The following is a 25,939-nucleotide window of genomic DNA, read 5'->3' on the forward strand; positions in this document are numbered from 1 at the left end:
TGGTTACTTAACAATCTCACCAGTAATACCGGAGGGCTGCAGAGCTGTCTTGCCAAACCTGTTACTGCCTGTTTCAATTACAGCCATTCTAAAGAGACGGAAGTCATGCCTCATTCTGCTGTGAGCTAGCCTGAAGATTCACGGTACTGACCATCTTCTGATGCCCTTTCTGGTGGTCTGTGTCTCTTGTCTGAGGAGATATCTACTCAAATCCTTTATTCACTTTTAACTGTTGCTTTTATAAGTTATTGAGGTGTGTTCTTTATGCATTATAGATTCAAATAAGAAATAATGACATCTTCGCTTCTGATCCATCTCTCCAGACCCAGCCCTAGTTTTATGTGTCACAGATTTAAGACCTCTGGTGACAGACAGGTCAGGTAGGGTCCTGGGCTCCAGCCAGCGTTTGTCTCCAGATCCGCAGTGCTCGACCCAGGGCTCCCCCTGGCGGCCAGAGGCTGTCATCGCCCGTCGCTCTCCGGGTCCCTTCGGCGGCCCCGGGGCGGCAGGCAGGGAGTGCGCAGGCGCGGCTCGACGTGGCCTGGGCCTGGCTGGGGCCGGAGGGTGTCAGGCCTGTGCCCGCGCTCTCAGTGGGCTCTCGGGCTCGGAGCCGACCGCTGGCGTCCGGTGCTCCTTCTGGAAGGTCAGAGTGGGCCAAAGCTCAGCTCGGCGCGGGTGTGGTGACGCGTGGGCGGGGCCGGCCACAGAGGGCGTCACGCGGGGCTTTGTGAGTCTGGACTAACCCGGGCTACGCCGCAGGCTGTGGGGGGCTGCGGCCCGCGCCACGCCGGCATCTTGCAGGGAAGCCCTTCTAACCGGAGAAGTTTCCAGAAGTCCTGCAGAGGGTATTCCTGCTAGTTCTGAAGGAGCCTTCACCCTCCCTCCACCTCCCACAGTGCTGGCCCCGGGAACGGCGCTCAGGTCCTAGATCCTCCCGCCCCAGGACGCGGCGCATCCCTGGTGCGGGTCTTCCCATCCCTGGTCCCCGCGCATCCCCCGGTCCTGGTTCTCCAGTCTCGGAGTCCCCGGTCATCCATGGTGTGGGGCCTCCCATCCCTGATCCTTGTGTGTTCCCGGCGTGATTTCTCCCGTACCTGTCCCTGCTCATCCCTAGTGTGCCTCCTCCACGGTTCTCTCTCCAAACCCCACTGACTTTCTTTCTCGCTCCCCAGAGCCTAGAGCTTGCCCAAAGGTGGGCAGCTAGCTCCTAAGAGCAACAGCACTGAAGATGAACGGCGTGGGGGGGGTTTGCTCATTGAAACACACTGGTTACTGGCATCCAGCGTCTCCGAGGACCCCTGCGGCCTAACTTCGTATCTGGAAAAAGTTTTCTCTGGGAATGCGCACGGTTTTGTGACGCTGCGTTATTTATTGCGTTAGTGTACGGCTGGCTCCGTTATTCCCATGGTTGTGATATTTCTTGACGATCCTTGAGGCTTGCTGTGTTGTATTATATATACATTAACCATCTTGCCTTCTAATTTTTATTAGATAAATTTTGTCTCGGTAAAATGACCCTCGGATATCTAAGAAGTTAGCAACTGTCTTAAAGTTTACTGAAGCTATTAGGGCAGTAGAAGAATGCTCCCAGCTCCGAGGGAGTTACTCTTAGTTCGTGCTCTTTCCTGATTGTCTTTTCTTAATTGATGGCTGTGAAGGACTTGTTTGAAGCAGGAAACTTATGTACTAATGTGGATTGTGGTTTGCTGCTCATGCCTGGTGCTTTCTGAAACACACAGTTCCCTAGCAAGCCGGTATTGGCTAGGATGGTACAGGAGTCGACTAGACGCCCAACCCGAGTATCAGTCCCCCATGTTCCCTAGCGGGATAGGAGTAAGTAATGTAGTTTTGGGATCTCGGTTCTATCTGCCGACAACAGCTGATCATGGAATAGTTATTGTACACAGCACTGAGACTGGGTCTCAGCTCTTTTCATTTTCTTTAAATGTCATATAGCTGGGGTGATGAGTAAGTTAATTAGCTTTATTTCATCATTCCATATTTTATTTTTTTAAAAAAATCAGGCAATGGAGCTCAGTAGGCAACAGGTACTTCACTTGCAGAGGACCCAAGTTCAGTTACCAGGGCTATAACCGCCTCTAATTCCAGCCTCAGGGGATCCAGTGCCTCTGGGTACCTACACTCAGGTGCACACACCTGCCCCCTCCACATGTGCATAATTAAAAATAATAACATGATTTTGTGCCCTAGAAATGTCTACGTGTAATTTATCAGTATATAATTTAAATGACAAACCCTTCCCATTCCCCCTCTTTTGTAACAGACCAGGCATGCTGGCCTTAGAACTTCTTTTGCTATTTCCCTTAAGCACCATTGTTTGCTACGTTTTCTGTCATGGAATGGTGCCGAGTTTCCGAGGATTTTGAAACAGAATTTTTACGTCTACTGGTGCAAAATGAACCACATACACACACATATGAGTGTTCATATAGCTATATTTGAAGAAGGTGACTCTTAAATCTTTTATTAGAATGTTTAAGTGGGCTGAAGAGATGACTTAGTGGGTAAAGAGCTAAGCCTGAGGACCTGAGTTCAGATGCCCCTAAAACCTGTAATCCCAGCCCTCCTACTGAGAGATGGAAGGAAGAGAAAGAGACTTTCCAGAAGCTAGCCTTGTCTGTGGAGCAGGGGATGGGAGTGGGGAAGGAAAACACCCTGTCTTAGACCAGGTAGAAGACCAGGATACACACCCGGCATTGTCCTCTGACCTCCCCAGGGGCCTGGGCACGTGTCTGCCAACATTTCACACTCGGATTTGTTCACATACAGATAAGAAGAAATAAATGTTTAAAAGTTAAAAGTCCACCATTTTTTTTTATTATCAAGCTAATGGAGTGTTTCATTACTTCAGATTGGTCTTCCAAAGACCTTTCTGGTTCCAGACTTTGAGAATTGAAGCATATGAAATCCTTAACAACTTTTCAATCTTCTCAAGACATACAGTAGACACTTTTCCTCTGTTTAGTTCTCTGTTTTATTCTAAGCACAGGAGCCCAGCCTGCTGCCCAGGAAACCACACGCAGCCCAACACAGCCAGCCACACATGTGGCCCAGCACTAGGGAGATGAGTTTGCTGGAAGTTTGTACGCTTCAGAGTCCATGCCTCCTTGTGCACTAGAAAAATGAACTATAGAACGTTTGTCCTGAGGCTTCTGGGCGGAGACAGTGGCTGGGGTCTGTGGATACCTGTGGCATTTCGAAGACAGCGGGGTGGGATTCCAGGGGAAGTACTGGGTTCAGTTCATTAGTAACAGCAGGGTAGGGCAAATAGAGGTTTGTATATGGCCACTCCTATGTGATAGTTCCTGAACTGGGGGCTGAGTGTGTTCAGTTTACTACCATGAAGTTGTATGACTGGACCAGCTATTGGCCTGTCTGTTTTTCACTTCTGAGAAGTCCGACTACTGAAGTCCTTGGCCCCTTCGTTGTGTAGACAGCTATGGAAATACTCTTCTGCCCCTTGACTTTTTTTTCCTGTCCCAAGAAGCTGTAAGAGTCCAGAGTGCCCAGCACGTGTGGGCATTGAGCGTTTGCTGTGGGGCACGTTGGATTGGACATAGACTTTGAAGTACAGCATAGGCTGTCTTTGGAAGACATAACACAAAGGAGGAAAATACTCCACAACTCATTTTGATACATGCCAGAATAATACTTCATTGTACTAGATAAATAAAAGCTGTCATTGAAATTTCACCTCTTTCCTTTTACTTTGTTAGTGGTTCCTGGAAAATAAAAATTAATTTTGTGGACCGCAGTGTAATCCTCCCGGACAAGGCGGCTGTGGCAAGGCTTGCATCTATTCTGTAAAGTAAGTAACTCGCCGTTCACCACGTACATAAAAAATTAAATATCCTGTAAGCCAGCCCCTCTGCTTCCTTCGAAAGGCCGCTTGGATTGGTTTCCTGACCCAGTTCTTGGTGTCTCCGTGGCTCTCAGCAGTGTGCTAACAATACGGCTTGTTTCAGCCTTGGGCATTGCAGCTAAAGTCCCACTACAGAGGTTTCAGCGCCTTCATCCTGGCACACAAACTTTCCGTCCACCCGCTTTCCTGTTCCCTCAGTACTTGTTGCATCATTTTGCTAACGTCAAGATCCTCTATTTTCAATGTTAGACACCAAGAGAAGCTGAATATGCCCTGATTACTTTATGGGTTTTGTTTGGCATGTTTTATCTGGAGTTAATTGTCTTGATTTTTATCTCTGTGATTTTTTCATTTTTATTAATTAAATCCTGCATTCTCCCAGGGTTGTATAGATTTTCCTTAAAACCTAGAAACACACCAGAAATTGCGGGTTCTTATTTCCTGAATGCTTTCTGAAGTGTCTTCCAGTCTGGCTATGTCACTCGGGAAGTACCTTGGGAATTCCGTCTTCAGCCCTGGGATTCCACTAACTGTACTGTGCAAGGAACTGTCCTGAGGTCTGCCTCACACCCCTATCAGGTCCCCCAAGGCACGGTTTAAACCTGGGATTTCTGCTTCCTCTTTTATCTGAGTTACTCCCACCGCTCTTTCCACCCGTCATTTTCTCTATTCTGCATTTCAGAGCGTTTTGTCCTTCACACGGGGCCTTTTAGACAAAGTTCTAATTTTATTGCAATTTCCTGTTCAGCCTTTTATTCCATTGCTATCCATTCTGGACATTTTCTCGAACTTTATAAACATTTTCTCTCTCCACTGAGTTTACCTTCCAGCTATGTGTGATCTCTAAAAGCTAATTTCTGGGGGAGGGAAGGGTGTCCTTTTGGGCATGTGCCTATCTTTTATCTTACAGATTTTTCCCCCTTTGAGGTCAGCTGTGGGCGGGACTCTTCCTCTGGAGCCAGCACCTTGTTTTTCTTTTGATTGAGACGGGATCTGGAACTCTCCTGGAGCTGACCAAGTAGACTACTAGCCTGCCAGTGAGCCCCAGGGATCCACTTCCCCAGACCTGGGGTTCCTGTGTTGGGAAGAGGTCCCCTGGAGCTTGGAGCTTAAACTCTGATCCATCTCTCTAGTCCTCTTTATGGTATTTTAGGATCGGGCACATTTATTTATCAACTATAAAGTTGATCCTGAATCTTTTGTCTGAAGGATTGGGTGTGCAGTTGTGAATAGGCAGGCCCGTCCTTGAAATCCATTCGTGTGGGAAAGAGGGCCAAGCGCACAGAAAGCTAACTGGGTAATAGCAGGTGATGTTTCTTGTCTTGCAGAGATGGAGCAAGAGCCAGTGAATGGAGAACCTGCTGAGATTAAGATCATCAAGGAAGCTTACGAGAAGGCCTTTTTGTTTGTTAATAAAGGGCTAAACACGGATGAGCTAGGGCAGAAGGAAGAAGCAAAGAACTACTACAAGCAAGGAATAGGACACCTGCTTAGGGGTATCAGTGTCGCCGCAGCAGAGCCGGGGCGCTCAGGCCCTGCATGGGAGTCCGCCAGACAGATGCAGCAGAAGATGAAAGAAACCCTTCAGAATGTCCGCACCAGGCTAGAGATCCTAGAGAAGGGCCTTGCCACGTCTCTACGGAACGACCTTCAGGATGTGCCCAAGTTATACCCAGAGTTCCCTCCTAAAGATACATGCAAGAAGTCTCCAGAGCCAGATTCCATTAGTTCAGCCCCCCAGCCTGCTGAAGTAGATGGGAGTGTCTCTGGTGCAGGTGCCACAGGCGCCACAGGCGCCGGGCCAGGTGCTGCACCTTCTGCTGGGCTCTTACCTTCGCCCAGCTGTCCCGCTGAAGCACCCCCAGCCTACACCCCCCAGGCTGCTGAGGGTCACTACACTGTTTCCTACGGAACAGACTCCGGGGAGATCTCCTCAGTGGGAGAAGACTTCTATAGGAACCATTCCCAGCCTCCCCCTCTCGAGTCCTTGGGGCTCGATGCAGACGAGCTGATTCTGATACCAAATGGAGTGCAGATCTTTTTTGTAAACCCTGCGGGAGAGGTTAGTGCTCCATCATACCCTGGGTACCTGCGCATCGTGAGGTTCTTGGATAATTCTCTGGATACGGTGCTGAACCGCCCTCCTGGGTTTCTCCAGGTAAGCTCTTGGAAGCAATGGGTGAGTATAAGCCTGGAAATGGGTAGTGTGCCTCATTTTCATTTGGTGATGTTTGTAACACATCCAGAATAAGAGGGGAATCTACAGAGTTCTAAATACATCCATGTTTGTGTGTTCTGGCATTTCCTCTCTTTAAAGTTAAAAAAATCTGGTTTTGGTTTTATTTTTGATTGATTTTAGGACCTAAGAAAACTATGTTTTGTCTGAAGAAGAAATGCAGTTACTTGAATTTCAAAGGGAATTTATGTGAATCATACTAATATAAGCCCCTGAATATCCACACACGTTATCAAGACCCACCTGGGGTCTGGACTAGCCTAGAACCACTCTGCCAGGGGTGGTTTTACCCTTTGAGGGATCTTTTTTGACAGTGTCTGCTAGTGTTTGCATTACAAATGAAGGGTGGTAGTTACCTGGTGTAATAGAGTGGCCAGAGAAACTGCTCAGTGGCCACACAGCATAGCCCATCAGGAGGAAAATTATCCATCCCTTAACCTCAGTCAGGCGAGGCTGCGAAGCCCTGGCCTAAAGGGCTGAACTGCAGCTAGGATGACTAGAATGGTCCCAGAGTAAAGACTGATGAGAAGCAAAATATGTGTCAGGGCATCGCTGTGGGCTTAGTGGGGTCTGCTGGGGTACAGTCCAGCCGCCATCTGCTGGGAAAGGGTTGCGTGTAGGTGCTGGGAGATGGGCTCTTGAAAACCAGGACGCGGTGTACATTCAGTGGGGTTGTGCTGAAGAGACATCACTGTTTAAACAAAGCGGTTGCCTGTGCGCAGAGCCAGATAAGATAATAGAACTAGGCACTGGCTGCCTGCAGTCCCAGTGCTGCTTTGCTCTTGCTCTTGTGGAAGCCAAGCTGAAAGTCGCTTAACAATGGTTGGAAGCTAATCAGAGATGTGGAAAACATTCTTGGGGCACAGTTGAAAGATTCATTACTAAACAAGAGTCATTGACTATTATCTTAAGGAGGAAGCCTTAGGGTTAACAAGAGCAGGCTCAAGACTGAGGTTAGCGGAGGGGCTGTAGAGTTTCTGCTGGTCTGGCCACAGTGTTGCATAGTCATGGGGCCTAAGAGCTCTCTGGGTCCTTGGCTCCAGAGGTGCAGGAAGAGAGCATCAGAAAGATGGCCGGCCCTTGGCTGCCGGATCTCAGCTGAGAAGATGCTCCGGTTCCACCAGCAGTTTGTCTTTCTTACTTGATTCAATTTGGTTCTTAACATTTTACATACATTGCTTTTGGGTCCGAAATAAAAAGTAGAATTGCACCCCACGTTTCGCTAATTGACTGTCATTCACATATTAGCTATTTGTAGAAGTGTTCTGAAGAGTTAATGAGTGTCTACTGAATATATTTATCCTAAAAAAAAACCAACAAAAATCACAGCTATCAGTTAGAAATTAAGTAAAATCTCCTATACTCTAAAAATCATTGTTAATCTGTTTATGACATGAGAGTAGGGTTATTTTCAATAAGCAGATTTTCTAATACACATTAGATAAGTATCTACTGAGTTGTTGGGTTTTTGTTGTTTAGGTTTCTGAGTTCCCTGGCGTCACACCATACTTTAGAAAACACTGTAGTCAGCTCTGTTCTAATCTACCTGAATTTTACTATAGTCAAAATTGATGGATTCTGAGATAGAGAAGAAAATCCATTAAAAAATTTTGAAAATGTTTGTCAGGCCTCTCCAGGAGTCAGCCCTGAGCATGTAGTCTTTGCGCATTTATTTTCTGCTGGTCAGCAGGGGGCGATGTGTCCGAGATCCTTTTGTTTCAGTAGATTGATCAATGGAATGATCCCTCGATCGATCCCTCGGGTTTCTTTATGGTAGATGGTGTTCTAAGGTTGTGACATTTATACTTCAGTTGCTAGAAAGTGAAATACATGACAGAGAAATACATTTAGGAATGCTGATTTGGATAGCCAGGATAAGAAGAATGAACTTAAGTCTGAGTGTTGAGAAAAACTGACGTCCCCAGGTGGTACCGCAGTATCAGTATCCTTTGGCTTTAGTCTCAGTCCCCAGTGGGGCATACAATGTTCTGCTCTGTGTCTGTCACATCAGGTTCCCTGGACACTTGGCAAAGCAAAACCTAAACCATGTCTCTAACATAAAGAATGTGCTTAGATGCAAGCTGCACTTTGTGGTCGTCAGTGCTGAGAACTTAAGTGCCCTGGCTGTGCCTCTGCTTTTGTTGTAAACCGACTATGGCAGACCATTTTCACCATGGAAATGACTAATTGTTCACGGGGATTAATGAATGAAGAAATCGTGGTACATGTATGTGATCCGGAACTGTGCACACAAACCGGAGGCCATTCTGTTCAGTGAGAATAGCGAAACACAGAGAGCCAAGAGCCACCTGGTCTAAAGGCCGAGAGTGGAACGATGGTTACTGGAAGCCAAGGTGTGTGGATGGGGTGAGAGGAGAGGGTTAATCGTTGGACACTGAGTAAGGAATGACCAGTTGTGCTTGTGGAGCATAAATACCATGCTTCAAGAAAAGATTTGCGTCTTCACTATAAAGAAATGATAGGTTTCTGAGGATATAATATGTTTAACCAGAACATTACTGGTTACCCTGTTAATATGACAATTTTATCCTTTTATTTGCCGGTTAACAGTGAAAAGGAAAGGACCAGCCGGTTTGATAAGATGCTGTGAGGATTAAATGGATAGATAGCATCAGTACTGTACTGGAAAGTCATTTCGTGCTGTAAAGGGAGCTAATTAGAACAATCAGCCCCCGGTTTGTATTAAACATCTTTTATCTAAAGCTAGTATCATCTTCAGTCAAACTCAGGAGCCCTACAGCCATAAGAAGACTGTTAGCAGGGTGTTTACAGAGGTTTTTAATGCAGGAAGACCAAGGTAGAGGACGGTTTACTTATGAGGCTTGATGCTAAATTGCACCAAACCCTGATAGGTTTGCTTTTAATGTAGCAACTTCATGGCGATCCCCTCACTGACGGTCTGTTCTCCCCGACTCTTTCAGGTGTGTGACTGGTTGTACCCTCTAGTTCCTGATAGGTCGCCAGTTCTGAAGTGCACCGCGGGAGCCTACATGTTTCCAGATACCATGTTACAAGCCGCAGGGTGCTTCGTAGGGGTCGTTCTGTCATCTGAGCTCCCAGAAGATGACAGAGAGCTGTTTGAGGATCTGCTGAGGCAGATGTCTGACCTTCGGCTCCAGGTAACCAGATTCCTAGGTAAACTGACTTAAGCATGAGCACCAAAGATGTACTTCCAAAGACCCGTAACAAGCTTCAGGGAGATGAGAGTTGTCTGCCGCCGGTTGTGCAGATTGTAGGCGCTGGAGTTAAATTCACTGTGTGGTAGCTGTTAGCCTAGCTGCTACCAGCGGCTCTGCTTGTAATTTTCTCACTGTAGCACGGGGTCAGTGATAATGTCCACCTCACTGGGCAGCGGTGGGAAACAAAGCTCTCATTGACAGCTAGCAGGTGGTCGTGCCCCGTGGATTGTGCCTGTCTCACCACTGTTTACAGCGGTGTAAAACTCTGAACATAATTCCGCTTTAGCAGACTTGGACATACGAGGTGTATAAATGGTATTTGAGAGAGATTTTGGTCGACACAATATTCTCATGGTGAATGAAGGCCAAATAAAACATGATACATGGTCCCAAGGAGTTGAGCTAAGTGTGAGTGGTAAAGTTTCTTTTCTAAAAATTATGAGTGTTGGTGGTTACTTGCAGCTAAGCTCAGTTGACAGCATGGCAGTGTAATCTTTTGTTTTCCTTCAGTCACCAGGTATTGGTTTCTTTTATTAACCTGTTTAAACTGTATTAGTGGCAGGGTGCCATGAGCAGGGACAAGAGAAGCTATGGATATAGCTGGGTAGTGTGTGTGTGTGTGTGTGTGTGTGTGTGTGTGTGTGTGTGTGTGTATGGGTGGTAACCTAATCAGTGACGACATAACACACAGCGTCTGTGTAGATGTGAGTGTGTGCCCACGTGTGTGTATGTGAGTGTGTGCCTGTGTGTGTGTGTGTGTGTATGGGCGGTAACCTAATCAGTGACGACATAACACACAGCATCTGTGTAGATGTGTGTGTGTGCCCACGTGTGTGTGTGTGTGTGTGTGTGTGTGTGGGCAGTAACCTAATCAGTGATGACATAACATACAGCATCTGTGTAGATGTGTGTGTGTGCCCACGTGTGTGTGTGTGTGTGTGTGTGTGTGTGGGCAGTAACCTAATCAGTGATGACATAACATACAGCATCTGTGTAGATGTGTGTGTGTGCCCACGTGTGTGTGTGTGTGTGTGTGTGTGTGCGGGCAGTAACCTAATCAGTGATGACATAACATACAGCATCTGTGTAGATGTGTGTGTGTGCCCACGTGTGTGCGTGTGCGCAGTAACTTAACAGTGGTGACATAACACACAGCCTCTGTGTAGTGCGTCACTGCCTGTGTGTCCACAGGAAGGCGTGTGTGAAGACTGGAACGTGGGTGAGTGGATCTGACCACTCCCAGCTTTACTGCTCACTTGCTGTATTAGTCACTTGCTGCTGCAACAAAACACCGGACAGAGGGACTCATGAAAGGGAAGGTTGATTCTGGCTCACGCTTGGAGGATATGACCTGTCACAGGGCTGTACATGGCAGCAGGAGCCAGGAAGCAGAGGGAGATGGATGCTGGTGCTCAGACCCCTCTGCCCTTTTTATTCGGTCAGGACCCCAGCTCAAGGGATGGCGCTGCCTAGAGTGGATCTTCCTGCCTCGGTTAGCGTGGTTCAATAATGCCTCCCAGATGTCCCCAGAGATTGGCTCCCATGGTGTTTAAATCCCACGAGGCTGACAAGAGTAACCATTGTGCTCACTGTGGTCACGTGTAGGTGCTCACAGGCCTAGTGAAGGACACCTTTGCCCTCCCCTCTGTGGGCTCTCGCTGGCAGGCTTCAGGGAAGGACCTAAGGAGACTCCAGGGTTGCAGGACGCTGCTCTCTGTTATTTTGCTCTTTGGCTCTATTTTATTTTCGTTTCTGTGCTGTTGCAGAGTGTCAGCTGTAAGCTGCAAGTATTGGCTCTGATTTTTACATTTCAGCTTTTGCCCGCCAGCAGAGTATGTGCCAGCACAATGCCTATGGCATGCAATGAGACACTTGACCCCTTCCAGCAGTACAGTGCACTTTTACATGAGCTTTGTTCATTCCTTGCCTTTGAATTCATCCTCAACTTTCTGTATATCCTCACGTTTATTATTGCATTAATTAAATCCCAAAGTAGCAGTATCCATTTCAAGGTAACAACGCACATGAACGCCTGCTAATGGTTGCTTTTATACCTTTTCTTTTGAACTTTCCTGTCAGCCATCTTACATAACCCAAGAAATTCCAGAGGGTTAATGTTTGGTAAGGAGGTGAGAACAGTGTAGACAGGAGAAAGCAAGGTCTAGGTTGTGGCTCAGAGGGCAGAGCACCTGTTCTCAAGTCTCAGGAGAGTGGATTCCAGAACTGCTAAAAGCTGTACACAGTGCACTGGCATCTGTAATCCCAGCACAGCCCTGTCCAGCTAGGGAAGCAGAGGCAGGAAGATCTCCAGGAATCCAAGATGGGCCTGGCCAAACGCCGTGCAGGAGACCCTTTAAAAGGCCGGTGGTTTGAAGGTGAGGACCAACACCCAAGACTGTCCTGTGACTGTCACATTGCTTCATGGCGTGAGCACACATGGCTGCACACATGGTTAGCACACATGAGGGAAACCAGCAACGGTAGTTCTTTGTGCACTTAGACACTGGTGTCATGAGCACATGGTGTAGTGTACCCAGAGGAATGTCCTGCAAACACCAGCTGAGCTAAGCCCAGTCCTTTATGCTCCAGGCAAACTGGAATAGAGCAGAAGGAGAAGATGAATTCCAGATCCCTGGGAGAGCAAGACACCCCTCTGAGCCACGGAAGGAAGCTTCTGGCACCGATATCAGGCAGTCGGGTTCTTCAGAGTCTTCAATAGACCAAGGCAGCAAGGATGCACGCCATAAAGGAAAGCGTGGGAAAAAGGCAAGTTAAAGAGGCAGTGGAGTGTGCTCCCGGTCTGACGGCCATCCGCCACAACAGCAGGTCACAGACTGTCACAGTCCAAAACAGGGCTACCTAGCATTGCTGCTCACATTGCTTTAAGACTTTGTGTCCTCTTCAGTATTTCAAAAGCTTTTTATTTTTACACTAAGGACCACATACTTCTTTTTTTTTTAATGCTTCCTCTGCTTGTTGGCTAAGAGCTTGCTCTGGATTTGCATTCCCTCCCCTAATAAATAATAAATAAATGGAGAATGGATTTTCTGTGAAATTGTGAAGAAGAAAAAAAATCATTCTGCTTTGCTCTTGTAAAACATTATCTTAATTATTCTATGTATTATTTCTTGTTGATAATTTCAAATTAAATTCTATCATATAGATTATATATCATATGTATGGAAAAGCTTAGTCCCAATATTTCCTAATATTTGCGGAACTGAATACTGCCTTGTGACTTCAGGCGTCCACTGGATCCCATGCAGACAGGGGCGCTACATATTCCTTTCCTCGCGGCCTGGGCAAGAGAGGGTGGGTGGCCAGTATTTTGGTTTTTTTTTTTTATATCTTAACAGTGTGATGGTCAAGAAATTATATTTCAGAATATTGTAGTTTACATTCATTTTGTTTTGGATGATGGTAGACACTCTGTACTATCTATTCCTCTACACCTATTTTTACTATTGGGTCATTAATCTTTTTCTGCTCAGTCTCCAGGAGTTTTTATATGTTGGAGACATTGGCTCCAGTGATACAGATTTTCTTTGGGTTTTACTGGCAGGTAGTTCTTCTCCTATAAAGAAGAGTTGTTTTGTTTTTTTTGGGGGGGGGTTGTATGTGTGTCTGTGTGTATGTGTGTGTATGTGTGTTTTTAAATTCCACAATCCTCTTATCTTTTTTAAAGCCAAGTTCTTTGTAAACTGTTGGGCACGGAAAATCTTTGTTCTTTCCAGCTATTTTATAACACTCTGAGGTCTGTGGTTACCCTGCTTCTGGGTTCTTAGAATGGATGAACTTGGCCTTGAGTTTGGGTGTTGGCCAAACCCTTTGACACTGTCTGTGAAAAGCTGGTGTAGTGGTGTTTCCATTTAAGTGGGATGGCAGGTCATTGTGTAGCTAGATATTGAGGTGTCAAATTGAACATTTTCTTCTACCAAAGCCAGTTCACTTAGATACATCCTTCCTTACTGGCGGAGTCATCTAGTCTTTTACTCTGACAGTACCATAGTCGTGCAACTTTGAGGGGTGATGGCCGTGTAACACAGGTCACGAGCTGGTGGGAGGAGGACATGGCTAGCTTGACTCTGATTTAGTAGATGCTGTGTTGGAGTTGGAGTTCTACCTAGAGCTCATCAGTGGGAGCTTGTTTAAGACCAGAGCCTTTTCAGTTTTGTGGCAATTCTGGTTTTCTCTTCTTATTAACAAGGCGGATGCTTTCCCTCGCCTCAGCTAGTGTTTGTTGACAGTCTGTTATATAATGCTCCCCTTTCTTTCCTTTGTACTTCACTAATCTTTACATTTTGAACCATTTTTACTGTTTAGACTAAAGATACTCCAAGTGAAGAAGTTAATTTGAGTCAGATTGTGCCCTGTGAGCCAAGTTCAGAAGAAAAGTCGAAAGAACTGCCTGAATGGAGCGAGAAAGTGGCCCACAACATTCTGTCAGGTACCCAGAGCTGTTCGTCAGCCCCCATGGTGTCAAACCTTGAACCAGTAAAAGTGTTGCTTATGGATTTTTATATATTAAATAACAGATTAGAAATACTGACTGACAGGTGGAAGGGCGGGGCTTCCGAGAAGGCAGCACATTGCTGTGTAAGAGTGTGTTCTTCCAGGGATCCCTCAGCTATCAAAGAGATGTGAGCATAAATCATGTCCTGTCTCGTGTGTTCTCATCCTTTCTCCCTTCCCCCAGTGTCATGTTCTGGGGTTCATGCCCTCTAACCCCATAAAAGCAGCAACCCCCAAAATCACAAAATAGAAGGTGGGGGTCTTTGAACAGCCACTGGGTTGTGAGGGAGGAGCCTTTGTGATCGAGATTGGTTCTTCATTGAAGGGGCCCTGGAGGCTGCCATCAGGAGTGCCTCGCCAGCACCCCAGTCCTGGCTTTCCAAGAAGCAAATCTCTGCTACTTATCAACTGCAATTTTGCAGTGTTTGTTACGGCAGCAAAGTCTAAGATGCTTCCTTCCCAAGAGAGTGAAAAATTGCTTACTTGTCTTTAAAACTGTACTAGCTTTCTGCTGCTATGGCAAAATACCAGAGACCTCTGTAAAGCCAAAAAGGTTGTCTTGTGGCTCAGGAGGCAGCAGTCCCTGGGTGGGTACTCTCTCATAAGACTGACAGAACAGGAGAAGATGAGAAATGGGGAGCAGCAGCCGCAGGGTCTAGGGCCCTATACTTCCCTTTGAGGTAATAATGCTTGACCTAAGGGCCTGTCTGTTAGGTCCCCAGTATCTCCCACCAGCACCCTGACCTCACACAGCCTTCAGGCCACAGAGAACTGTCCTGCATTCACACAACTAATAATTTGATGGGCTTCAGGATGATGGGGTGCTTAGATAGGTCACTTACAGGCTTGGGACCCCCATAAAATATGAGAAGAGAAAACACACGTAACTGGGGACTCAGTAGCCCCTCATGTGCCATTACTCTCCTTTATCTAGATTTTGAATATCAAGGCCAAAATATAGAAACATCAGTGTTCTAAAGTTATTTCTTATGATAAAATAATTGAAAATGTATCAGGAAGTCAGATATGTTTCCCCTTGGGTCTCTGTTCCCTTCTACCAGGGGAAGAAGCCATGGTTTGTGTTTTCTATTTTAGTACAAGTACAAATGGCTGATTTCCTTAAGTCAGTAAAAGTGAAGAATAGTCCAGAAACTGTAGTGTTAGGTTTGATCTAGAACAGTCCAGAAACTGTGGTGTTAGGCTTGATCTAGGACAGCCCAGAAACTGTGGTGTTAGGATTGATCTAGAATAGTCCAGAAACTGTAGTGTTGGGTTTGATCTAGAGCAGTCCAGAAACTGTGGTGTTAGGTTTGATCTAGAGCAGTCCAGAAACTGTGGTGTTAGGATTGATCTAGAATAGTCCAGAAACTGTGGTGTTGGGTTTGATCTAGAGCAGTCCAGAAACTGTAGTGTTGGGTTTGATCTAGAGCAGTCTAGAAACTGTGGTGCTAGGATTGATCTAGAATAGTCCAGAAACTGTGGTGTTGGGTTTGATCTAGAGCAGCCCAGAAACTGTGGTGTTAGGATTGATCTAGAATAGTCCAGAAACTAGTGTTGGGTTTGATCTAGACAAGTCATAGTTAACTTAACAAGCATTCATCTTTTTCTGTCTGTCAGCATTACTGCGGGCAAACCATGCAACCGTGACTAGAAATAACTGATATTTATCACCACACGTATGCATAAAGGATCTAAGGCAGTGCCATTGAGCACCGTGTTTGTCACTGGCTGTGTTGTCTCTGGGTTCACCCTGACTGTATCATGTTCTCGCTTGGTGACAAGGCCTTGAGTATCCAGGTCTTGCTTCCCTCTTTTCATGGATCTCATTTCCATATTTCATAGTCACAAAAGAATATTCCTTTTTGTTTCTTATAGTTTCATAAAATCCTAATTATAGACTCATTTGGTCTGTTTATATTTTGTGACTTTTTTTTCAGTGTTGGTTCTTCAAATTCAGATTTTTAAATTTTTTAAAAAAAGAAAAAACAAACTATCTTTTATTTCATTTTACATACCAATCCAGATCCCACTCCCTCCCCACCTCTCATCCCCTCCACCTACCCCCTACCCCACCTCCTTCCACTCCTAAAGAGGGAAAAGCACATTGCTTTGGGGAAAGTCCAAGGCCCTCCCTATTATGTCTAAGCTGAGCAAGGTATCCATCCAAAGAGAACAGGTTCCCAAAAAGCCAGTACAAGCAGTAGGGATAAATCCTGGTGCCACTGCCAGTGGCCCCTCAGTCTACCCCAGCCATGCAACTGTCAACCATATTCAGAGGAACTAGTTTGGTCCTATAATGATTCCTTCCCAGTCCGGCTGGAGTTGGTGAGCTCCCATTAGCTCAGGTAAACTGTCTCAGTGGGTGAACCCATCATGGTCTTGATCTTTGCTCATATTCTCACTCCTCCCACTCTTCAACTGGACTTTGGGAGCTCAGTCCAGTACTCCTCTGTGGGTCTCTGCCTCTGTTTCCATCAGTTGCTGGATGGAGGTTCTATGGTGACATTTAAGATACTCATCAGTCTGACTACAGGGCAAGTCGAGATCAGGTCCCCTCTCCTCTATTGCTTAGGGTCTTAGCCTGGGTCATCCTTGTGGATTCCTGGGAATTTCTCTAGAGCCAGGTTTCTTTCTAACCCCATAATGACTTCCTCAATCAATATCTCTTTCCTTGCTCTCCTCTCTGTCCTTCCTCCATCTCGACTGTCCTATTCCCTCAAGTTCTCCTCGCCCCTCCTCTTCCCCTTCCACCCTCTCTTCCCCCCACCCCCTGCTCCTGATTTTGTCAGGCGTTCTTGTCTGTTTTAACTTTCCCACATTCAGCTTTATATTTTTTCCAGACTTTTCACTTTTCAACCTCAGGTCAGGAACTCCAGACACATACTTTGTGTGTGTGTGTGCACGCGTGTGTGTGCACATGTGTGTGCTCAGTATCCCTGGAGGCCACAAGAAGGCAACAGGTCTGAAGCTAGAGTTGGAGTTGTCCTAAGTCACCAGGAATGGGCACTAGGAACAAACTCAAGCCTTTTAGAAGAGCAGCATTCTCTTAACTGCTGGCTGGCTGTTCCCACCCCATCTCAGGATGGCCATCCTCAGGCCTTTGTTCTTCCAGGGTGGTAACTGGTCCTTGAGGGAGAGCAGAAAAAGAAAGCTTTCTAATTAGTTACTGTAACCTACTCTGAGCTGTTGCTACTCTGAATAAATAGCTGTGGTTGTCACGTGTCCGCGCACTGTTTCCTGCCACAGATCTGGATCTGGAGAGAGTGAATGTGTTTAGGAGCCTTATTTTCTAGAGCTGGCTGTAGAGGAGATGTAAACTGTAAGCTTCTGAGAGGAGGAGAGTGCTCCTCTTGCTTCTTTGTATTTCTCTAGCCCCCACCTACACACACACACACATTGTCCTCTGGCTGAAGACCTCTCTCCCCCTACACAAGGCTCTGCCTTCTTGATGTCTCGGTGGCAACAGCTTTTCTAGTTCAGGCTGTGGGAAGCATTAGTAAAGCCGAGGATGGGCCCACACCCCAGAGACAGCTGCAGGCCAGGCTGCTCCCGAATCTTCCTGGGTGCTCATGCTCCTGTCATTAGGTTCAGCAGGACATAGGACTGAGAGAACACGGTCCCTACCCAGTTAATGCTTGGGGCTAAAGCAGGCAAGAGTCCCCAGAAACCAGGTTCTTTGGTTTCTGCCTTGAATTGTCTTTCTCGGGATTTCATTAGGACCAGTGTTGCCTAAAGTAAGGTAGAAAGGGCAAGAATGCCTCATTCCTCCAGCCTTAATGACCTCAATTCAGGAGTCAACATCAGGATTCCATCATAGAAAAGTGTGATTAGCAGCAGATTCCTACATATTGTTATACAGCCCAGAGTAATATAGGATTCTGGTCCAGAAAGATATGTGGCCTAAGTAAAAGGGCTTCAGTCAGACCACAGATGGCTCAGTGGTTAAAAGCACTGGCCACTTTGCAGAGGACCTGGGTTTCATTCCCAGTATCCTCATGGTGACTCACAAACACCTATAACTTCAGTTCTACGGAGTCTTCCACCCTCTTCTGGCCTCTCTGGGTACTGCATGCATGTAGTGCACATACTTTCAGGCAAACACATAAAATAAAAATAAGATTTGTTTCAGGGAAAAGCTGTAGGTATGCGGTTGGCATGCCCATGGCCCGTGTAGGATCTACTACTGAACCTTGTTTTATGCTCTTGTTATTAAAGGATTTAAAGATATAACTAGCCATAATCGCTGCAATTTTAAATTTCCCTTAAAAAAGGTGCTTCCTGGGTGAGCTGGGGTTTAGTCAAAGGTGCTGAATTTACTGGCAAAGCCATCCAAAAAGGAGCTTCTAAACTCCGAGAGCGCATCCAACCAGAGGAAAAACCGGTGGAAGTGAGCCCAGCTGTCACCAAGGGCCTCTACATAGCGAAGCAGGCAACTGGAGGGGCAGCGAAAGTCAGCCAGTTCCTGGGTAAGTGCCTGTGCTTCCTCTGGGCTGGGCACAGAGGCTCCATTGCTTCACAGGGAAAGAGTATGGATGACGTGGCTCCCCTCCCCCACAGTTACACCTGCAGCCCAGCAGTGCATCCGTCTGTCTCCCCAGGTGACACTTTAGCATCACAGCCCCAAGCTTTGTTTTTATAGAGTCACACCAGTCTTCAGTGGATTTCCCTTAAATTCAGTAAAAATGGAAGTGGGTGGTTTTCTTTCTAACAGAAGTCTGTCCGAGAGGCAGGGTTTCCAGAGATATAGCAACAGCTAACAGAGACGGTGGCAGTCACGCAGAAATGGAGTCGGGGATGGTTGTTTGAGAACTTTGCTTGAGGCAGGTGGTAACATCAAGAGAGCAGTTTCTCTGAGCCTTTTGTCTGTGGTTGGGTTAGTTGATGGCGTCTGCACAGTAGCAAATTGCGTTGGCAAAGAGCTCGCTCCGCATGTCAAGAAGCATGGAAGCAAACTCGTTCCAGAATCTCTTAAGAGAGACAAAGATGGGAAGTCCACTCTGGATGGTGCCATGGTTGTGGCCGCGAGTAGTGTTCAAGGTAACAAACAGCCCTGGGTTTATTTTGTTATTTTGTTTTTATTTTTGTTGTGTTCCTGGAAGGGCACTGAGCTACCTGAGACACTCAGGCAGGCTGTGTGCCTTAGGTGAGACTGACTTTTAAATACCTTTACAGGATTTTCAACTGTCTGGCAGGGCTTGGAGTGTGCGGCTAAATGCATCGTCAGCAATGTGTCTGCAGAAACCGTACAAACCGTCAGATACAAGTAAGTGCGGCTTCATTTTAGAGATAAATAAGTCTCCTGTATCATCAGCTCAATCCATGACGCTTAAGATTTATGTCCTTACTTAAATTTCTGATGAGTGTACTTTTTACTCACTGTTTCCTAAATAGGGAAGAATGTTAGTCTGCTGCTGATTGAACTCCTGTGGCTTTGATTTATGCTGCTAATTGTTATAAATGTTCATTAATGCAACGAATATGTTTAATTTTTAACTACATAATTTTGACGGAAGTGTTTGCTTGAAAGAAAAGATAAAGACTTGATTGGATTGGAGGCCCCGCATTAGCATTGGCTCATCAGAGCGCCGTGACTACCCAGTCATGGTTCCTGCTGCACATTTATATTGAACTAGAGACGCCGTCTGTTTCACACGGTCAGTAGTCAGGACAAAAATGGGTTTGCACAGCTTATCTGATAGTTGGTGGCATGATCTCCTCCTTTGGCTTTGAGATCCCTGGAGAGAGTTGACTTCAGTGTGCCCTGCTTAGCTGCTGTTAGACTCTCCGACCCCTTCACCTTAGCAGGTGACTAAAGCTTGTGTCCAACTCATAGCCAGTGTCTTTATCACAGGAGGCCCCTCGGATCTGTGTCCAGTTATTGACTGGTGAGACACAGTGGGAACAGCACATGGAAGCACAGGAAGGCAGAGCTCTTTACTCTAGAACCCCATTCAGCCAGGGGGCGGCATGCCAAAGAGCAGAAGAAAGAGGGCCTGTGGCCTTTTTGAGGTCCATGGGCCTTTGGGGCGGAGGTGGGATAGGCTGGCTGCTTTAGAGAAATCTTGAAAGGGGAAGTCACCCACAGGACTGTGGTGTCAGCATTGGGTTTTGTAGTGGTCAGCACTTGTGTAGTCGAGGGAAAGCAGTCGAGCCAGTGAGAGGAATGAGTCAACTGTGTCCCCAACAAGCTACGTAAGGGCTACTAGTTTAAACTAGGCCAAAGGTGGCGGGATATACCTGGTTCCAAACACTTGAGAAACAAATACTTTTTAGCAGTGTTATTAAAGAATAAATTTAAGTTGCTGGCTTTTGGGTGTCTTCTTTGTTTACATTAGACCCTCTGACTTAGGACATCTTTAGAGTCACTTTATTGTCCTTCAGTTGTGGTGTTTGCCCATGAAGTGTAACTGAAATGCTCCTTTACTAAAAAGTAAAAATAAATAAATAAATAGAAATTAGATTGTATCTTATCCAGATCCATGCATTTGAAGAGTTCTGAGCAATACATTTGGAGTTGAAGTGCAATAAAGGGCTGAGTGGTTAATTACCTAGGAAGAGAGGAATAGGCGTCTATTAGGAGAATTGTGGGTAAGGGCTATTAGAGCCAATAAATGAAGACATATTAAAAATTAAACACAGCAAGTGAAAGCCCCATAATTCCTTACTTAGGAATTTTCTAAGTGATTTCAAATATATATTTTTATGAGCTTGAAGTGCAGAGGCAGGGAGAGTTGGCCAAGGTCTTATGATCATAGTATCTGATGTCATTTCCTGACTCCCAGGTGGGTGAGTTTCCCACAGTGTAGCAGTTCTCTCAGTCTGAAGAACAAGTCAAGAGACCGAGACACTCATTTAACACATCAAGGACGATGTAGCATTAGAAGTGCATTGCACACAGAAATATCCTGTTCCGTGAGGTATCTGACTGCTGAGCAGGAGCGTTCCAGCTATTCAGAGATGGGCATTTATGCTTCTGATGATTTCCTGCTCTTGAAGACAGCACCATTTCTGGGTGGCCCCCACGGTGATGGAAAGTGTCCTCCAGGAAATGTTCTACTGTCCTTTCATCTTCTCAGACTTGGCTTTAAAGACTTCCTGCTTATCATTGCCAGAGAGTTATGGTCACTTTTCCATGCTGAAGCCCTTCATTCTTTTATTGAGTCATAGCTGGTGGGTCCGCTGAGAACTCCCTCGGCTGTGGTGTCTCTTCTACAAGGCAGCCAACCCTTCGGGATGCTGAGGGTCGCAGAAAGCAGTTACAGGAAGCTTTTCTGCTTATGCCTAATAAGGAAGTCCACATTCCAGGGTGATTCTAAGATAAGATTTGACTGACTGTGGGTTCTATTGTTTGTAATTACTAATTCCCTGCTGAGGAAAGGTTTGGGGAGCCACCTAAGCCACAGTAAGCTATTTGGACTGACAGCACTGGGTTGGAGAAGCCAGGGTGTTGCAAGTCTGTTCTGGTCAGGCGGGCTGGCAGTAGATTCCTTAAAGCAAAAAGCAGATCAGTGTTTGTATAAAATGTCAAGGGCTGGCCCTCGGTGCCAAGCGGCCACCTGCGCTCGGTGCTGCACAACAGAAGATAACTGACTCCTGACCTCCTCACACTGGCACACACACACACACACACAAATAAATGAATAAATGTATTAAGTCCAGAGGTGACAGCTCTCTCCATGAGATTTCCTGTGTAGGGGATTTGAACCTTGGCTTTGGTTGTTGTATAGGCAGGGCTTTGTGGATCAGCAAAGCTTTAAAAGTCTGTCACCAGGGTAAGGGTAAAATTGCAGAGGGGAGGAGTATTGTGGCGTCCTTGTAGTGTTCAGATTAGTTCCTCAGAGCTGCAGTGTTAAAGACTTACTAGCACCGTCCATATTAAGTACTTGTGTATACTTTTATAACTTTTTATGTATTTTACTATGCATTTTTCATTGCTCTATATTAATTGTGCACAATAGTAAATTTCATTATTACATATCCGTGTATGTAAATGATGCACACCTATATTGCCCTTTCTGTCCCCCTTTTCTTCTCTCATATCCCGAATAGACTCTACTTTTTACTCTCGAATTTTCCACCCACCTCAGATTTCGTGTGTAAGAGAAACAATCCGGCAGTGGTCTGTGTGACAGCGGCTTCTCTCACTGAACATGGTTCTGCTCACTTCCCTTCTAATGACAACGTTTCACCTCCTTGTTGCTGAGTTAGCTGGATTGTGTGCATAGCTCACTGGTTTTCTTTTATCCATTCAGCCAGTGATGCTCACCTAGGTGATTCTGTCACTTGATTACTGCAAAAAGCAGTGATCAACATGGGTGTGCAGTTGACTGTACGGTAACCTGTTGCATGCTGGGTGAAGAATCTGAGACAAGTCAGGCATAATGGTACCTGCCTGTAATGCCAACAATGGAAGGCAGAGGCAAGAGGGTTGAGCTTGCAGTAAGCTTGGTCCATGCAGGAAGGAGGGCTGGGGAGGAGGAGTTGGGGGAGATAACACCATAAATGATCATATCATTCATTCATGAAACACTTACTGGATGCCAGACACTCAGAAGCATAGGGTACATTTATGAACAAAGCAAAGATTTCCCTCTGCAGTGGCGTTTATATTTAGTGAGATAAACAAAGATGTTAACAGTTGCCATTAATACATCCTGTATAGACAACGGTGAGCTATGGAGGAAGAAAGGGCAGTCAAATAGAATTGGTTGTCAGTGAGGCAGGGTGCATGGGCCATCTAAGCAGGTTAGAACTAAGGAAGTAGCAGGGACTGCTCAAGGCACGTGAGGCATCAAGTCATGACATGTCTGGACGGACAGACAGAACAGCAGAGGTCCAGGGCTTCTGTGTATTTTGCAGGTTCTAAAGACAACAGATGTCCAGTGAGTTGGCAGTGGAGTGGTGTGCCAGGAGAATGTCACAGCATCTCTGCTTAAAGGCAAAGCAAGCGCTTGTGGGTTAAGGAGCATTTGTGATGTCTGAGGTTCAGTGTTCCTTAGATGCTCGTGAGTTAAAGGGCATTTGTGATGCCTGAGGTTCCGTGTGCTGTAGATAGATGCTCATGGTTTAAGGGCATTTGTGATGCCTGAGGTTCTGTGTTCCTTAGATGCTCATGGTTTAAGGGCATTTGTGATGCCTGAGGTTCTGTGTTCCTTAGATGCTCATGGTTTAAGGGCATTTGTGATGCCTGAGGTTCTGTGTTCCTTAGATGCTCATGGTTTAAGGGCATTTGTGATGCCAAAGGTTAGTTGTCCTGTAGATGCTGGATTAAGGAGCATCTACATTTGTTACTTTGAGAAGTGAAGTAGAGATTTAAACAAATGATTAACAATGTTTATTTTATGTTTAGGATTTTTCACCATTTTTTATCACTGTTGTAGTCTTTTATCTTCACATGCACTTTTTTTTTTTGCTAAAAGGGCAGCTTTGTAATTGGTTTTTATTCTCTCCCATGTCTTTACTTATTAACTAAATTGAAACCGTTTTCAGTTTTGCTTTCAAGAATGGCACAGAAGACATATAACTCAGTCGCTCCTGATTTCAGGAGAATGTTTTCAAAAATATTATGCCATTCTTGCCCTTTTTGTTTTTCCAAAGGTATGGGCACAATGCAGGAGAAGCTACACACAACGCGGTGGACTCCGCTATCAACGTTGGCCTCACCGCCTACAATATCGACAACATCGGCATCAAAGCCATGGTGAAGAGAACCGCAAAGCAGACGGGGCACAGGCTCCTTGAGGACTACCAGATCATTAACAGCTCTCAGAAGGAAAGCCAGGGAGGAGCAAGCGCAGATGTGGGCGGAAACACAGAAAAGCAGGAGGAGGAAGAGGAGAAAGGAGCAAAGAAGAAGGATAAATAACAGGAGTTCTGGGAGTGACCTACACCAAAGCCTTACCAGATGGAGTGTGGGAGACAGCAGACGTGGATTCTCCACACAAGGAGCAGTGTTTTCTGTGTGTTCATTCCTACAAAATGACTGTCAGAAACTTGGGGCATGTATCCACTCACAAGAAAAATAATCAGTATTCTTACATCTGGCCTAGAAATATGCAGTCTATAGTCTCAGTGAGTTTATTTCCCTTAAATGTGGCTCAAATATTTTTGCAGTTAAAATAAAGCTTATAATATATGTTACTTAAACCTAATGTCAATCTATTTTTATATGTGCTGCCTTCAGAAAACAACGTAGGAAACTATACAAATGATGTTCACAGCCACATGAATTCTCTTTATGCTGGGAATGAGTGACTTAACGTCAGTGCCTCTTTTTTGCACTAATTGTGGACCTTTGAGATACCCAACAGAATTTTCAGCATATAAAGCTAAATAAAACCATGATCTTAAAGCGTGTTCTCAGATAACATTTTAGAAGTCTTTCTTACACAGGAAGGAGCCTGACCGTGAAGTGCCATGCAGTTCTGCAATGCTAGCTCTTATCCGCTAGACCTCCTCTCTGCTAGGAACCAAAATGGCCTTTTGATTTAACCCCAAGAAAAGGATTCTTCAAGTCTTTAGGATTGAGAGTATGCGATTTTTTGAGAGAATGATTTGTATTAATTCTTTGAGGACTTTGTACATGGACGAAACTGTTTTGATTATATTCTCCCCTAACTCCTCCTAGGCCCACCCTCACCCCTCCTCCCAACTTCACTCTCTTATGTTTTAAATAACCCACGGAGTAGTCTGGTCTGTGCTGCCCATGTGCTCATGGGGTGGGGCCATACACCAGAGCATCTCCCAGGGACCACACCCCTAAAGAAAACTGACTCTCCCTCCCCAGAAGCCATTAACTGTCAATAGCTCCTCAGCTCGGGCTGGGGGTTTGTGAGACCTTGCCCGTTCCATGCTGGGGTGTTAGGTGGTTTATGTTGTGGAGGCAGCCCCAGTGGTGAGTGTCGGAGCCCTGTCGTATCCAGATGTCATTCAGCCAGTCTCCCTGGACTTCTGACTCTTATGGTGTTTGCACCCCCTCTTCCCCCATGTTCCCGAGCCTTGGGAGGGGTGTGGTATTTTGAAGTATGATTAATATTCTATTAAATTTTGAAGTCGTTGTCAGTGGCTTTAAGAAATCATGTTTCCATATCTGCTTCTGTAAATTTTTCCTAAATTTTCAGAAAGTAAAACATAAACATTGCACTTACTGATAGCAATATGTTTCACTCAGTCATTAGAGTTAATACTAAAAGCCAGTAAGTGATTTAAAAGTGATTTAAACCTATTCCTATCAAGGTAAAGAATATGGAGTCCGTTGGTGGGTAGTTCCCACTTCAGTGGAAGGCAGGATAGACATTTGATGTTATTCTTTAAGCTACAAATATGTAATTAAATACCCCATGGTTATTTTATTATTTTGTTGACTTTTAAAGGTTGATATTGGTTTATATAGTTATGTCTACTATAATCATTTCTGAACCTGTAGTTGACTACCTTTAGATTTCATTAATTGGTTAATGAATGTGCTTTGAGAATAAAATGATCTCTGAATGGCTGGACCTCAGAATATTTATTGGGCTCGTATTTCAGGAATTCAGAACAGATGGGGATTTTTTTTTTCTCATAGGCTGTAGTGGTTGTTGAAATGGATTGTTAAACACTGCCCCATCAGTCTCTGCATTTGTTTCAGAAACAGAACGGCAAGTATTAGGGCCTTGGTTTAAAGCCACCTTAGACCAGAGACGAGCAAGTGTGGTCCACTGACCAAATCCAACTGGCCACTTGTTTCCAAAAATAAATTTTTACTGGGGCAGTTACACTCATTTGTCTGCACATTTGCTATGGCTGCTTTTCTCAATGCACCAGCTGTCGTAAGAATATAGGGCCTCAAACTGAAAGTACTGACCCCTTTACAGACAGTGTGCCGACCTCCTGACTTATACTTGAAGATGACTCTTCATCTCCACAGGGTTGAAGCAAACCACACCTCAGACATGTGAATCTGCTCACCAGACTTTACCGTTCAAGGTCTTTAAGGAGGCCGGTTGCGCAAGCATAATTAAATTGTTGGCTATTGCAGATTAACTCAGTCCCAGTATTGTATTTATTCCCCGTAAGGCTGAGCACTCAAAGGACAGGGCCAAAAGTCCCAGCCTTCTCACTACATGC

General features: G+C 45.5%; 1 protein-coding gene across 6 annotated transcripts; it reads left to right on the forward strand.

Annotated features, from left to right (window-relative positions):
* The first annotated feature begins 511 nt into the window (after positions 1-511).
* Spart (spartin) lies at positions 512-25,321 on the forward strand. 6 transcript variants are annotated; one of them, XM_075950406.1, is made up of 11 exons: positions 521-643; positions 760-960; positions 3,738-3,829; positions 5,212-6,041; positions 9,062-9,259; positions 11,909-12,085; positions 13,643-13,766; positions 18,103-18,297; positions 18,710-18,868; positions 19,004-19,094; positions 23,429-25,321. In XM_075950406.1, the coding sequence occupies exons 4-11, from the start codon at positions 5,214-5,216 to the stop codon at positions 23,694-23,696; spliced, it is 2,040 nt and encodes a 679-aa protein (XP_075806521.1). In that variant the 5' UTR covers positions 521-643; positions 760-960; positions 3,738-3,829; positions 5,212-5,213; the 3' UTR covers positions 23,697-25,321. The 6 variants fall into 6 exon arrangements, with proteins under 6 accessions (XP_075806520.1, XP_075806521.1, XP_075806524.1 ...); XM_075950405.1 differs by lacking the exon at positions 760-960 and having other exon boundaries at positions 512-643; XM_075950409.1 differs by lacking the exons at positions 760-960; positions 11,909-12,085.
* The last annotated feature ends 618 nt before the right edge of the window (positions 25,322-25,939 follow it).

Source organism: Microtus pennsylvanicus, chromosome 16 (assembly GCF_037038515.1).
Source record: "Microtus pennsylvanicus isolate mMicPen1 chromosome 16, mMicPen1.hap1, whole genome shotgun sequence".
NCBI lineage: Eukaryota > Metazoa > Chordata > Mammalia > Rodentia > Cricetidae > Microtus > Microtus pennsylvanicus.